General features: G+C 35.0%; 1 protein-coding gene across 2 annotated transcripts in view; it reads right to left on the bottom strand.

Moving 5' to 3' along the window:
- LOC118192441 (aldehyde dehydrogenase, dimeric NADP-preferring-like) overlaps nucleotides 1-16,710 on the bottom strand; it is a 150,528-nt gene that overhangs the window by 22,043 nt on the left and 111,775 nt on the right. For both annotated transcript variants that reach the window (XM_085818520.1, XM_035363407.2), the window contains exon 12: nucleotides 9,220-9,370. In XM_085818520.1, the coding sequence (XP_085674646.1) occupies nucleotides 9,220-9,370 (151 nt within the window). The remainder of the gene's footprint in view (nucleotides 1-9,219; nucleotides 9,371-16,710) is intronic.

Here is a 16,710-nt window from a genome sequence, read left to right as displayed (position 1 = left end):
ATGATAGTGATCTGAAAAAAAAAAAAAAAAAGATCAATTTATTGAAATGGGAGCAAGTGGACATGTTCAAATGGAATTTGAACAATTAGAATTGCAACAATTCTGGTGTTCACAGTTACAACGTTATCCAGAGTTGGCGAGCGGAGCACTGCAATTACTCTTACCCTTTGCTACCACCTACTTGTGCGAAATGGGATTTTCATCGCTTTTGCATATAAAAACTAAAGCGAGAAATCGCTTAAATGCAAATGATGACTTATGCGTATGTCTTTCAAAAAAGGAACCTCGCTTCGCCAGTATCATAATGAACAAACAACAACAGACTAGTCATTAATAAAAATAATATTGTTTTGTATTTATATAAAATGTACAATGTTTTTTCAATAAACAATAAGTTTCGCAAAAAATGTATTTTTCTAGACTAAAAAAATTAAAACACATTTTTTCAATGGGGTGCAGAGATATATTTTCAGATTCAATGGGGTGCGACTTGCTAGAAAGGTTAAGAAACACTGTACTAGAGGAATAGTAGCAGCATTTATGAAGTAATCAAGAAAGTTCGTGCGGGTTTCGTCACTCACAGAAACGGCTCACGAAAATCTTTAACACCCATTTCATTCTTCGAAATAATAACCATTGGTTTCGGTTACATGTTCTTAAAGAGACGCAAGCTTATAAATGCCTTTTACAAAAAAAAAAAAAAAAATCCTTTTTTCTGGAGTCCAAAAATCCAAAAAGGGGCGCAGCATCCAGGGGACGTCAAATTCATGTTACGAAATTTTAGAATTAAATGCTTTCCATTCTTAAAAAATATAAGGAGGCGCGAAATCTTAAGTAACCTGAGCGCTGAAAACCATACCTACGACTCTGTTCAGAGGCTATGGAGATGTGATCCAATGATTTCGTCATCTACTTCAAACCTGTGTGCAAGCTCCTGGCAGGTTTGATGAGGATTCTGCTTGAGTTCCTCCTTCAACTGGACTTTGCCGAGGGTGGAGGCTTGCCTTCAAGGATTTTGTCTTCAAAAGAATTTGGCTGAACCATTTTTGAGCATTCCGTTCACTCACTGACGTCTCTCCAAGCACGAAGCATGTTCTTTTAACGGCCTCTGCAGTTTTATTCCCTAATTCGAACTCGTAAAGGAAAACAGACCTCAAAATCACCTTTTCGAATGATATATTCTTTGAAGTTCGAGTTTCCTACAAAACTAATAGCTAAACGTACGATGCACTGAACAACTCTCTATTGAGCGCTGCCTGGGATAGCCACTGACCTGACTTTGTTGTAAAAGTCTTTCATTGTTAATAGTCATCCTGGCAGAAGGAATTATTTCTTCCATGTGAAAATATAAATATTACATGGGAATATAAAGCCTATGTATAAGCATAGAGACATGTTAATTACAGACATTGTCTTGTACAAGCTACTTGAGACAGTTAGATATAATCATGGCAGTTATGTGCACATTTAAACATTATCTGATTTCATATTTACAATATTTTTACTGAGATAATCAAAGTAAACTTGTAATTCAGTAACACATTGATTGGATTTTCTACGTCATTTTTTAGCTGCTTTACAACATTATTTTTAGCAAGTACATGCAAAATGGATAGTAATAAGCTTACATTACAATAGTTTTTGCTCTTACAGTCAAGTTACTATTCTACGGTGAGAGCTAGTTTTCTAATGCTGATTTTCAGTTCTTGTAGTACTATCTGGCTTAAACTGGGTGAGTAGTTACTTGACTCAATTTTCTGGTACCTTAGCTGATTTGCTTGGAATAGTTGCAACTGCTATTATAGTTGTAGTACCTATCAAGGGAGCATATTTGTTACTGTTCAATTACCGTGAGAGATAACTACATTAATTAATCTGCTGCTTCGTTATCTGCGAGTATATCAGTTCATTGTACTCCACTTTTGTAAGGCCTCTCCCCACTACTTTGATTTGCTATTGAAATTATGCTGCAAAGATCCAATTCTCAAGGGGGCGATTACTTAATACCTTGCTGAGTATAGCCTGATCATCTCCTCTATCTTAATTTTCGCCTGCTTGTTGCCACAGTTATTCTTCGCCCTTCGCCCATTGTGGCTAGTATTCATTTGTGTTTTTAAATGCAATTTATCGTGCGTGGGCAGTTGAAGAGGTAGTGATCTGCATCATCTACAGCACCACATTCGTATAATTCTGAGTCTCGTTTGCCGAATCTCTTAAAATAATGTGGGAAGGGACCATGGCCAGTGTAGAACGAAGTTTATGCACCGCTATATGTGTTAATTGAGCACGAAATTTTCGGAATGAACTCGTAGGTTCTCCTCACTGTTCTTTCCCATTCCCAAATTTTCTGCTATTCTTGTATAAGGCTATTAAGAGAATTTTTTTTAAACAAGACTGTGGTAAACTTAATGGGATTTCCAGTCTATTGGAGTCATTGGCTGCAAATTTCGCGAGCAAGTCCGCCGCTTCGTTACTAGTAATACCCACATGAGCTGGAACCCATATCAGTTTGCGTCTGTCATCTCTTGGGATCCTTAGAAGAATCTTTTGTATATCTTGCGCTAAAGGACTCCTTGTCCTATGCCCTCGGATGGCCTCCAAACTTGATGAGGAGCCGCTACATATATTTTACCTTTGTTGCTAATTGATACTTTGCCAAACTGATGCCTGCCTTTAGTGCTAGAAGTTCCGACTGAAAGAAGTTCCTGCCTTTCAGTCTTGTCTTTCCCAACCTTTTACCACGCAGTAGGCGCAGACTGTGCCCATCTCCGCCTTTGAGCCATCTGTGCATAAAGCTAGTGTTTTCTCATCTGGCAGGGTATATTGCAGGTGTACTGTGTGCGATATGTTCGTATCTGCAGGGTGTCCAAGCATGATCGGCTTGCGCTTCTCATCGCTCTACTGAATACTCAACAACTCTCTACTGAATAAGGTTTGAAAGGAGTGTAAATCTATATCATCAGAATCGATTTGACCACACTAACGCGCCAAGAGTAGATGTTCTGAAAAGCTCACGAACGTTCTTGGTCACCTGGTAAAATAAGATATCTACGTAAAAAATTTCAAAAACTCCAGCAAATTTCTGCGGTGTTTGATGAACTCTGCGCCTCCATGCCTCAGCACTATAAAGGTTTTATTTATGAAAATGTTTTGTAATTAAATATTAATTCAATTCCAATTTGTTTCATCTGTTTCATATTATTTAGAGCTTCAGTAACAAATATAATATTTAAAATTATCTCTTCCTAAGTGAAAAACTAGAATTTAACATTTATTCAAGTTCAATGCATGTAATATACAAGTCGCATTTGTCTAGTTTTTAATAAAACTTTTCTGTTTCTCTCACGATCATGACAAAAGTTTCGGCGCTAATTTTAGTAACTTAGACAACAGAATATTCAAGTAAATATTCTACGTTAATTAAAGAAAATTAAAATGACTTTTCTTTCTGGTTTTCATTAACTTCCGCAATCATGTTTCGAAGTGTAAACATAAAAGTTTAATGTTTACAGAAAGATAAGTGATTTTCGCAACAGGTCTTCTGGCGATATGTGCAAGTGTGTCATTTAATCTTCTTCGCGCGATAACTTTTTACACACATCATGCCGCTTTTATTGACGATAAGCTGGTGATAAATACTCACCCCGTTAACGGTAGCGACGACTATCACTTCCGACACGTGTTTGATTTGACACCTCAAGAGTGTTTAAAGAATGTACAGTGTTCAAAAGCTTTGAGGTGAGCCGCCGTCGGAAGTGTACTCATACGGATGACGTGTCAATTTTTTCACTAATATTTCCACTTTCTTTTTCGTAGAATATGCAATAATAGTATTAACTTCTGTTTCCAACCTATATCTTTAATCTGAAAAATTCAAATATTTAGATGATTCTAATCTCTAATATGAAAAATTCAAAAGTTTAGAAAGTTAAATATTTGAAAAAGCATATAATGTATTGTCGGCACACATCTAAAAAGCAGAAATTTATACATTTCTTTGAAAATTTAAGAGTATATATATATATATATATATATATAAAAGGAGAACCACGAAGTTTTTATAAATATCAACGTCACGACAGAAATATGAACGTAAGAGAGTATTCTTTCTTTCTTATTGCAGGAGAACTGTGTGTAGGATTTTGTTTCCGATGGAAGGGTGAGGCAATGAAAGCCTTAAAAATGGAGACATGTAATTTTGAGCAAATTATTAGCATAATACGAACATGGTCATTCGTCCTGAAACTTATCGCGGATGCGTGAAATAACGAATAATAGCGAAATTCGTGTAACGTGTAGGAATATAATGAAGTTTAATAGATAAAAGTACAAAATAAGGCATTACCAGCATTAAACATGTAATAATAAAGCTTACTGTGTGTTGCAATGTACACTTAATGTCCGTTATCTTTCTTTCATAAATGTAAAGTATTCCGACATCTTAGCCAAGTTAAAAGACAGTAAAGAAATGAAAATATACTCTTACTTGTGTAGAATTTAGTGCCGTCTCAGAGATTAACGTATCGATAAAAACAACGTTTATCATTCAAAGCTCTGCTTAAGCAATAAAATGCTCATCCAAATAGCACATGCGTAATTGTACTGATGCCCGGGATCTGAGAGAAAATAATACTTAAACGCATACAGGCTCCGGTATTTCCCCATGTTACTTTCCCATTTTCGTTCGGTTCTTAGCCAACAAAATTTAGCCAAGCGAATGGCAGCTTATAAATGGTTAATTTTTTTAAGAGATCGCGATAAATCTTGGATATCAACCCAAAGGCTATTATAAAAAATAGCAGTATTTTTATAATAGCTTTTAATAATACTACTCAAGTATAATAATACTACTCAATTACTAATAATAATACTACTCATGTATGGCTCAGAATACTAGATTGTGCGTACAGTAATTCCTGAAGTTCAATAAATGACTTATCGTTAAGTTAAGTATTATCTACAATGGAGAAGATCAATATTGTCAGTCATGCATGTTCTTTGCACTGTAATTGAAAAAGGGGGAAACTTTGTTTCCACTTGTTGTTGTAAATATTACTTTGAATATGTTTTGAAATGATTTATTTTAGAGAAATTTGATTTAAATCTTTTATCCTTGCGTAATGAGTAGTAATGTGTGAGTAAGCGTGACTTTGCGAAATCATTTGGAAAATGAATGCTTGATGCTTTAGTACGAAATTAAATTTTAGGTAAAAAAAATAAGCTAAATTCGTTTCCAACTATACGAGTGTTTATATTAATTTGTAATTAAGTTATATTTTCAGAATTCATTTATAATATACAAAAAAGCTAAAAAAAAAAAAAAAACAAATATGCAAAGCACAGAAGACATTTAAAAGAATTAACATTCGGTAAATAAATATTGATGCTAGAATCACATCAATGAACATGAACAGATATTTTAGAAATATCCTTTTTCCTACCGTTCATTTTTCATTTTTTTCTATTACAATCAATAGCCATTCTGAACCTTTACTTTGTAACAGAAATGCATTTATAAAACAGGATACTATTTACTACGGTGAAAAATCCTTCTTTCGACAAAACTCTAGAATACACTTTAATGTCAAAACATGTTGCCTGTAAGCCTGAACAATCTTTTCAGACATTCAGCCTTTTTAAGAAACTGAAGAAAATTTTCTCCAGCTTTGTAAAATTTTGATTGGTTGAAAATCTTTCTTTTTCACGCTTTTGTTTCCATCAGCCTATACATTCACATGCAAAAAACATTATACTGAGAAGAAATATTAACTAATGGTTATTTTATATTTAATGATTTCAAAATATATGTTTCTATATTTGAAGAAAATATTAAAGTTGTCAGGACTCGTATGTCTTTTGACTTCTTTAGGGAATATGATGTGCCCTGAATAGGAACAGGGAGCTTACTTAAGCTATGTTCAAGTATGTGTGAAATGGACGACACAAACAGGAAGGGTTTACTTTACCCTTTATTCTATATAAGATTACAGGTGTTCCCGCACTTCGGGATACAGAGACCAACCACTTATGGTCTAAACGTAAGAATATAAAACTACTGACTGAAATTCTAAATAAGAGTTAACTTTGAATTAGTTTACAAATGCCTAATACTAAGACTGGCCTTTTAAAAGATTACGTATGTAGTACGCAAACTGCCGAAACTACATTACGTTTTAAATATCAAGAGGATGAAACCTCTGGCCTTAAAGGCAATCAGCAACTGACTGAAAACTCGTACAAAATGCAGTGGCAAGGCGGTTCACTTTCTCTCTAACTCTTGGCAAAAAAGCCACAACTTAAATACTTGGGCATTAGCAAGTACAATTTGCATAAACAAGTTAACACATTTAATTCTGTCCGGAAGTAGAAAATAAGAAGTGATAGTACAGTTTTAAAATAAAATGAACGTTAGTAAAACTAAGGATGCTTACAAATATGCAAAGTAAAATTATGAAAAATTAAAAAACATTTGCATTTCTCTTTCATTTAACTGTAACTACATGTTGCTGCTATGATTTAAAGTATATATTCAAATACTGACTTCGATTTTATGCCTTCTTATTTAAAGTGGTATAAAAGACAATTATTATTGAAAGAAATTTTATGCTATCTTCATAATAGTTCCCAAAGTTTACTAAAAGTATTTGCACCAGGAATTTGAAAATTCAAGATTATTTTAGGTAGTGAAAGAAGTTGCTATAGTTATATAAATAAATCAGGTCTACTGTTTTTTTTTTACCATCCATACGTCATTTAGTTTTTCTGGACTCTTGTTATGAAAGTGAGGAAAACTGATATATGTCTTGAATATATCATTGTTATATATACTATAGAATAGAGTTTCCAAAAGATAACTGGGTGTCCATCTATACTGTGATTCCTCTCTGTCTATAGAGTCTCTTTGTCTCCATTTATTCCGTCTGTGTCTATTCGTCTCTGTCTCTATAAGATTCCCCTCTCTGTAGGACTCACGGTGCTGACACTAAAATCTTCTTTGATTTTTTCCACCTTATGCTGTCTTGATGCATCTTTTAAAATTCATTATCATGCAGAAAGAGGGGCAATTATTTAACCAAATAACTCTCATTTCTTTATTCTTCTTTCAAGACGGCAATAATGCTTCAAGTCTCTCACACCTATTGCTTTAGAACTGGCAGTGAAAGAATGAACATAGTGGGACATATTCAGCAAATTTACTTAATAAAAATTCATTCAATGGATTTCTGTACATTTTGGATTATATGAAAATTAAATGGTTGATATTTTAACAAAAGAAATCGTACTATTCCCCTCCAGAAACTCTCAAGGCCAATGATTCCTTCATTTTTAGAAGCATAAAACTTTCGAAGCATATACTTTTCTTAAAGGTCAGAGGTTTTACTGACGATAAAAAAATCTTGGCATATGTGGAAGCACAATAATTAATAGCTTTTTTTATCATGAGCTATGCAACTTTATTAGAGAGCGCATTCTCTGTCCAAACTGACCAGCGTTCAAAAGTCTCTAATTTGAGATGATGGTCTAACGAAAGGGATGTTTGGGCTGCTAAGCCTGCCACAGTCACAGATGTCGGTGTCATTACATCCAGATCGGTTTAGATAGTCAGACTAAATGTGACTGGAAGTGAAACGGGATGGTCGGAAAGAATGAATCATTGGTGATCATATACAGTATCACCATACAAATCATATACAGTATCACCATACAAATCATATACAGTATCACCATATAAATCATATACAGTATTGAGCTGGGTTTTCCTACCTAACCGCCAATTAAAACGTTTTCTTTGTAACTTTGATCAATGTTTCGAATTTTGGTATTGCATTACTTGCCTTTAATTACAATGTTCAAAACTGAAATAACAATAACTCTATTAATATCAAATTTTTTCCTAGTATAATTTGTTGAATGGTCGCCAGAGAGGGCAGGGCCAAAAAAGAACACTTTTCAGTACTAATTCCGTATCCGATTAAATTTAAGCTTTTAGTTAATGATGATTATTCTACGATCTCATCTCCACTGTATATGATATGGTTGTATTTTTATGTGATAGTGGATAAGAGATGATGACTAGAGTAAAATACGTTGAAGGATTTTAATTGTATTATTCAGCACTGTTGGAGAGAATGTAGCTTTATGATGCGAGGACCAAGATGTCTGGCATTTAATAAGAACAGAAATGATACGTTAAAAATTGGTTATTTTTGTTTAACTGATTCTAGCACAGCACGGGAGAGTTATCTGCTTGAGAGAAGGAATGTATTCATGGAGGCCTTTCTGAGGGAAATTTGCTCGGATCACTTGAGAAAAACCATAAAAACACCCCTGTAGTTAACCCGTTCTCCAAGATTTGAACCCAGTTTGAACTAAGAGTTTTCAGGGACTTGACCATTCTGCGAGCCTCGTTAAAAATTGTAGCTTATAGCGTTTCACTAATACTTGTGGAACTTATTTTAATTCCTTTGATAGCAGAAACCTTTTGATTAAAACAGGAAGGCTGAATACTTAAAGTAGCAGTCTGGGGTTTTTATGCTGCATGATCTCTTTAATTACTGGCTGGAAGGTGCCATGTGCTTTGAAAAATCCTTTTCTGAAAAAGAAATTTAAGAAATCTAATGCTGAGGTACTCTTATAACGCATATTAAAATGTCAAAGTGGTTACCATATAGGAATGACGTATTTCTTCCGCTTTAATATGTATATCTACAAAATCATATGTTTATTATTTATTATTATATATAATACATATAAACGTAAAACATGATTTTTGAAGTTTTAATCATCAGATCATTACTTTTATAAAAAAAATAGATGTCATCTATTTTCTGCCTTATTGTGAAAATTTTGATAAAGAAAAAACATTTCTTTGCATATACACACACAAAAGAAGAGAAAACAAAAAAATTATTAAAGAAGTATAGCAAGGTAAAGCATGAAAAATTATTGCAATACTTGCTTACTCCAAAAAGTAACAAATATTATATACCATGAAAAAATGTCAACGTTAGAAGTTAGCAGCTTTGAAAGTAAGTTATATATAATGACAGTGAAATGAGAAAAAATTAATTATGGCGTTTCCTTAAATTTTAAATGAAAAAAAAAAATCATTCAATTTTTAAAAATATCTTTTCAAATAAATTAAAAAAGCATTATTGAAAATGTCACGATATTTTTTGGTGTATCCATAAAAGTATGAAATTTTTCACTTATACTTACCATAAATATTTCTTTGATTATGAAAGCAGTAATCATTCCTAGAAGAAAGATTAAGAGTTGGGGCAGAAAAGATGGCATAAAATTTGGCCTCTTTGACAGGAACATCTTCAAAATTTTTACTTTGTTGTTATTATATGGAGGATAACGAGCTCTGGAATTAAAATAAAATTAGTAAGTAAATTAGATTTATTTATCAAAAGAGCAAATATACTTTTTTTACTATTCTCAACTATTTTACCATAAAATAATGTTATTACAATCGTGACAATACGCTTGAATCAGACAATACACTTGAATACTTTTCGAATTTACTCTCTTTCAAGCACTGATTAATTTTAAAATGAAATACGTAGTTTAGTAATACACTGGTGTACAAAAATTAAGGACGAGACGGTTTTTTCAATATAACTTTGTACAAAAGCTTTCCAAATCAACACATTTAATACCGTAAGATCCCCAATACGTAAGGACATGAGTAATGTAAGCAACACTTACTAAAAGAGAAATCAGAGGGATAAAAAGAAGCTTTATTGAAAAAGTAGCATGGAGCGCAATGCGACCGAAGGCCGAAACATCCCTGTGATGGGTGTCCAGCAAGAAACATCCGGTCTTTAATAGGGAATATGATCTTCCCTGACTGCTAGGCAGGTTTCACAGCGTCTGCCCATGCTGAGAATGAGGGTGTCAATGAGTTGTTGAGGCATTGCTGCCCATTCGTCTTGCAGCGCCAATCGAAGCTCCGGAATCATTACTGGTGGTAAGGTAAGAGCTGCCAAGCGTCTGCCTAGAAAATCCCATACATGCTCGATGGGATTGAGATCCGGAGATCGTGCCGACCAATCCATACGTTCAATATCCTCACTCTCTAAGAGCTGCTCGGCAGCTACTGTGCGATGACATGGTGCATTGTCGTCCATGAAAAGGAACTGCGGACCCATAGCGCCAGCGCCTCTAAAAAGACGCACATATGGAAGAAGAATCTCGTTACAATAACGGGTCCCGTTGACTGAACCTGCCTCGAAGATGTGAAGGTCTGTACGACTACCAAGCAGAATGCCTCCCCAAACGAAAACACCGCCACCTCCATACCTGTCCCTTTCAATGATGTTCGAGGAATGATTGCGGCTTCCCCGCTCTCTCCAGATGAGTATGCGACGAGAATCGCTACTCAGACTGAATCTGCTCTCATCTGTAAAAAGTACTCGTCCCCATTCACTGTCTCTCCAATTCCTGTGTTCCCGGCACCACAGAGAACGCCTTCTCCGATGGGCAGGCGTTAGAGGTACACACTGTACAGGGCGTCGTGCATGGGCAAGGCAACAACAAGGTTTGCATTACTAAACAAGTTACTAACGTTTTTAGAATTTGCAATAATATTTTCATCAATATTTAAAGCATCATCAGTAGCAATAACAGGTAGTTACCTTGTTTGCAAAAAGCTAGGGGGGATGAAACCCTCCGAGTGAATACTTTGCGCTTGAGTGAAAATTTGGACTTTCCTACAGGTAAAGATTTTTTAAGTCTGTCAGGACGGAGAGCTTTCTTAGCTTTTAAATCATTCTTTTTGCTATTTCTTTAGCCTCAATCATTTTCAGAAAATCATCACTGGTCGATGGAAGATGAAAAACCTGCACGTCAACTGAATTTGCAGTATCATTAATTTGATTAGATAGATTTCTTATCTAGCAGACTCTTCCCTACCCTTTCGAGCTGTTGGTAAACTACGGCGTCAAATGGTGTCGAAGTAAGCTTCATCAAAGTCTGAGGCTGAATGGCTTCAGTCTGCTGCTTCACTTCGTAGAGTTGTATAATCATCGTTGATCGATCACCAGAATTGGCAAAATTGGCATCTTCCCGCATAGTTATTATCCAAAACACTTTCCTTAGATGAATATTGATTTCATTCCCTTCGGAAATAGAAAATTCCGCGGAATTTTTCTGAGCTGGGGGAAACATGTGAGACAAGCAACCGTCTTTTTTATGGCGGCCGTTCTCAAACTCCCAATCAGATCACTATTTTTTCCCAATAACAAGACTTATTACAAAACACAGAAACTGATCGCAGTACGGAGGCAAATTTGCTTTCAAAGAATTTCTATTAATTTTAGCAAACACTGTCTCGATGAATGTAATTATCTCAAGGTATTGCTTAGTCCAACTTACATTTGAAAACAGAAATATTCTTTATTATTAACTTTTAAAATGAAAGCAGCAATTCATAGGAGCTCTCATGCCTACAACACTCACATTTGTCTGCTTACATCGTGCTTTGGCGATTCAAAATAAAACGGCTGTTCTGTTGGTCAGCTTCTGTTAAATCAAAATGAAAGCACCTCGGTGACTGGTTCCCTGGAATCAGAGTATTTCTAAACTAAAAGTCTACAGTCAATCAAACTTAAGTAGTGTGAGAATGTCGTTTAATGCGTAATTACGTTCATTTCTCTTTAGTGCTCATATCATCAGGGAAAAATTTTTCGGTTACGAAATCGTCACTATAGGCACTGTTAATCAAAATGGCGCTATCCATGTACAGTTAGTCACAAAAGTCTGCGTACAGACTAAATTTTAAATTAAAAAAACACTTAAAGCATAGAAAAATGTATTTTAATCATTGCATTTTTTTTTCTTCTATTAACTAAAATTGTAAGCTTAAATAAAAAGTAAATAATATCAGTGTAATACTTTTTACATTTTTCAAAAATATATTTTGTCAAAAAAACTCAGAAATCCCCTCCAATAAGTCTGCGTACACTTTCAAAAAAAAAAAAAAAAAAAAAAAATTTACATTACTTCAATACTTTGTAGGATATCCTTTATTCTTCAAAACAGCTTCCAGACGTCTGGGCATTGACTGAACTAGTTTTTCAGTGTCATCCGACGTAAATTTCGCCCATTCTTCCTGCAATTTACTAATTAACTTATTTCGCGACGTAATATTGTGTTTTCGAATTCGTTTCTCCAATTTTGCCCACAAATGTTCGATTGGATTGAGGTCTGGTGACTGTGGAGGAGTACGCAACTGTTTTGGAGTGTGATAGAGGAGATATTACTTCACAATTTTAGCTGTATGTTTCGGGTCGTTGTCTTGTTAGAAAATAAAGGTATTAGAAAGGTTTAAATTTCGGGCACTGTCTCGTAGATTTTTCTTCAGAATATCCAGATAAACATACTTATCCATGACTTTATCAATAATGTGAAAATTTCCAACTCCTTTCGACGACATACACCCCCATACCATCACACCGCCAACTCCATGTTTGACAGTTGGATTTAAATTTCTCAGATTCAGTTCTGTTCCTGGTTTTCTCCATACAATAGGGTGGCCATTAACTTTAAATATTGTAAATTTACTTTCATCTGACCAAATTACATTGTTCCAGAAGTCCTGCGAAGAGTTTAAACATGTTTTGGCAAAAGCAATTCTTTTCTTTCCATTTGTCTCGGAAATGAATGGCTTAGACCTAGGTTTGCGTCCATGATAATCGGACTTTCGCAGCACTTTTCGTACAGTTTCAGGAGAAATTTCCTTGTTGCTAGTTAAAAAAATGTCTTTTGCAATGCTTGCAGCAGAAAGTTTAGGATTTTGTTTAATTCGTAAAAGAATTTTTCTTTCTTCTCTCTGCGTTAGCTTCTTCGGTCTCCCACATCTTGGTTTTACAGCAAGACTACCAGTGTCAAGATAGTTTTGAATAACTCTTTGCACACTAGAAAATGGTTTTCCAATAGTTTTACCAATATAACGAAGAGTTTTACCTTCATCTCTCAATTTGATAATTAGTTGTCTCGTAACTAAAAGAATTTCTTTATTGGTTGTCATTTTCGTCAAAGAAAATAGAAATAGCAACTTCTAATCAACGTGAAATTTGCTTCGGAAGTCAATGATCTTGAAAGTGTAACATTCTTTGCATTTTCAAGTTTGAAGTTTAAAAATTAGATAAGAAATCCCCCGCCTCCTTCGCGTCGTACGCAAACTTTGTTGGCTTTGATTTCTGGCCACTTATCTTTTAAAAATTAGTGTGCATAAATTATTAGATATGAAAATATTACAGTTAAATAATTTCAAAGTCCCTTATTGAAACTAAATATTAAAAAATTAAAACTTTAAGAAACTACCCTTTTCGCACCTTAAAATTTGGATTTGATATTACTTTTCTTGATGTACGCAGACTTTATTGACTAACTGTATAAGAAAGCGTACTGTGCTTTGGAATACTTCAAAAAATAATCGTTCATCATCGTTCAAAGACATTTTCGCGTAAAATTTGGTCAAGAACCACCGCATCGTCACAACATCGAACGGTGGGTGAAGCAGTTTCATGAAACGGACTGCTTGTGTAAGATAACTAGCCCAGGACAATTAGCAGTCAAAACCGAAGTGGTTGAAAAAAATCGTGAAAACATTTTATGAAGTCTCACAAAATCAAGCACGAGTTCTGAACTCAATTTGCCTCATGTAACGGGTGCCGTGTGTTAAGGAAACGCCTATAATTCCGGCCATGTCCCTTTCAGATGGTTCAGATCTTTTGATAAACCATTGCCTAACCGTTGCGATTATAACCTTCTGATAAACCGTTGCTGTGAAACGTTGTGTGAAAACTATCTGTGAGAATTTGTAAAATAAGCTGGAGGTAGATGGTTTTACGAATAGACTTCTGTTTATCAATGAAGTCACTTTTTACATTTCTGGCAAAGTTAATCGCCATAATTTACGATTTTGAGGCAAAGAAAATCCACATAGAATAATGGAACATGAGCGTGATTCTCCAAAGGTGAACGTTTTCTGCGCCATTTCCAACAGTACCGGATCCATGGGGGGGGGGGATGCAAGCCGGGTCTGTGCCCCGGGCGGCAACTTCTGCGGGCCGCAAATTCAAGCATGGCGCTGGATCGTATTTGGAATGTTGTCGAATTTTGATACAACATTAGTAGTTTTAAAAACAGGTTTAAAATTTTTTTTTACCCCTCTGCCGCTACATCAGCATTGTACAGGATTCATTAATTGGGAAAAAGGCTTCAGAAAAGTTAACTGAAGCATCTGAAATCCACATAGAGTGCATGATTAAATGGAAAATCCGACTACAACAAATGAAATCGTGTTAAGGTATCGATAATGACACTGAACGACTAATTCACACAGAGAAAGAAAAATGGAGAGAGATCTTACACATAGTTATAGATGCTATATTGTATCTTTCAACAAACTGTCTTTCTTTCCGCGGGGTTCATGAAACCCCTAGTCTGTTCTGGCCTAGTCAAAGGCAATTTTTTTTTTTTAATTTAATGTGCTCTGCTAGCCAAACATAACTCAACTCTTACTAAGCACCAGTTAGAACACCTAAAAAAGGGAAAAGTATGAGATTTATCAAAGACAATTCAAAATGAAATTATGGATATAATGGCGAAAACAGATCGCAATAGCATTTTAAACGATATCAAAGAAGCCAAATATTAATCAAATAATGTTCGATTGCACTCCAGATGTGTCGCATACAGTACAAATGACCCAGGTGATTCGATATGTAAACATATGTGCTGATGTGTGAAATAAAGAAAACTTTTATTGATTTCATAGAAGTTGATGGAAAGACAGGAGATTGTATTTTTCAGTGGATTGTGGAAAACCTGACACTTGATGGTTTGGATACTGGACAATGTCGTACTCAGTCTTACGATAATGGGTCTAATATGACCGGTACTTATAATTGAGTACAAGCCAAGAATGAATAAGCTGGCCGAATTTGTGCCATGTTTGGCTCACTCTTTGAATCTTGTCGGTGTGCATTCTGCCTCATCATGCCCCGAAGCAGTTAACCTATTTGGTGTTTTGTATTGTATTTTTAATTATGGCAAAGCACACGAGGGCTATCTGCCTAAGGGGAGGGATGCCTTCGCGGAGGATATTCTAAGGGAAACTGGCTCGTATACACGTTACACAAGGGGAAAATCCCCGAAAACGCCCATGCAGCCAGCCCGTTCGCGGAATTCGAACCTCGGACCGAACTACCAGTGTTCAGCGAACCGCTCGGCCGCTGGTGGGCCGTTAACCTATTTGGAATTATCCAGAAGATATTTATCTTTTATCGGACTCACTATTCGATGGGACATTATGAAAAAATATACATAAATCAACTTAAAAGGAAGCAGCTAGACGAAATTGTCAACAAAATATGTAGCTGTCAAAGCCCTTCTAATGAATTTATCAGACGTAGTAAAATCCTTGAAAGAAATTAAAGATCTTTCTCTTAGTGCGGAATCAAAGTACGAAGCAGGACATTTGCTACATGTAAAAATGTTGAATTTATTATGAGCGGGACAATTTGGGCTAATATTCTTCGAGAAATCAATCGAATAAATATTGAAATTTACAAGGAAGATATTATTCTTGCGCGTTCCGTCGCATTAATAGAAGGTCTGACCAAAACTTTGAAAAAAAATGAGAGAAATTCCTATGGAATATTGAATAGAAGAATCTAAAACAGTAGCCGAAAAAATTGCACCAATTCTGACAAATAAACGTATTTTAAAGCCCTAAAAGCAATTTGAGGAATTGTGCGAGGGCGAATCTCGAATACTTCATCATGTTCAGATGTTTCTAATGCAATAGAAAATGTATTTGATTGAATCTTATCAGAAATTAAAACCAGAATAAACAGCGCTACTACCCCCGTAAATTCAAATTTCGCATTTCTCAATGGTCGTAAAATATTGAATACGTCATCTGAAGAACTGTAAATGAATGGAACACATCTTACACAAAAATATGAGCGATATCTGCCAGAAACTTTCCGTTTTTAAAGAACAAGCTCCAATGTTATTCGGCGACATAAAAAAGGCTAGCGCACTTTCTATCTCTTTCTACATATCTACACCTATGATTTGCAGGATGCCTTTTACAATATTTGTATTGCGCTGCGGATTTACTCTACGCTTCCAACTACATCCGCAAGCTGTGAGTGAAGTTTAGCAAATTGAAGCTTGTCAGAAACTATTTGCGATCATCAATGAGCCAGGAGCGTTTATCAAGTCTGGCAATTCTGGCAATCGAAAATCAAACAGTACATCAAATTATTTATGACGATGCCATAGACTTTGTTTCAGAGCAAAAGCCTCACAGAGTAAAATTTTAATCCCGTAATATTTTAAAAGCGCTTTTCAGTAGCTCGGATTGTTATTACGTACAGATAATGAAATGTTACACTAATGAAAGTTAGTTACGTAATAAATCAGCTCATCTATTGTTCCAAATTAGGTAATCTGTTGCTCGTACCTAAAGATTCTTTTTGTTACGAGTGTATATTTGATTGAACGTTAGGACTTACTTATTTAAGTATGTTATTGAAAAAAAGGAACTTAATTATTCATTGCAAGATATTAATTAGTAACGTGTCATTTCTATTTTTTGTACTGTGCTGAACTGCTTTAACATTTAGTACTAATTCATTTTCCATTAGTTTGGCTATTTATATGCTTCAAATATTGCAAAACTGCGTA

The sequence above is a fragment of the Stegodyphus dumicola genome, chromosome 6, assembly GCF_044657685.1.
Source record: "Stegodyphus dumicola isolate Sdum_Otavi_A_Nest chromosome 6, ASM4465768v1".
NCBI lineage: Eukaryota > Metazoa > Arthropoda > Arachnida > Araneae > Eresidae > Stegodyphus > Stegodyphus dumicola.
This window is presented reverse-complemented; position numbering and strand designations above follow the sequence as displayed.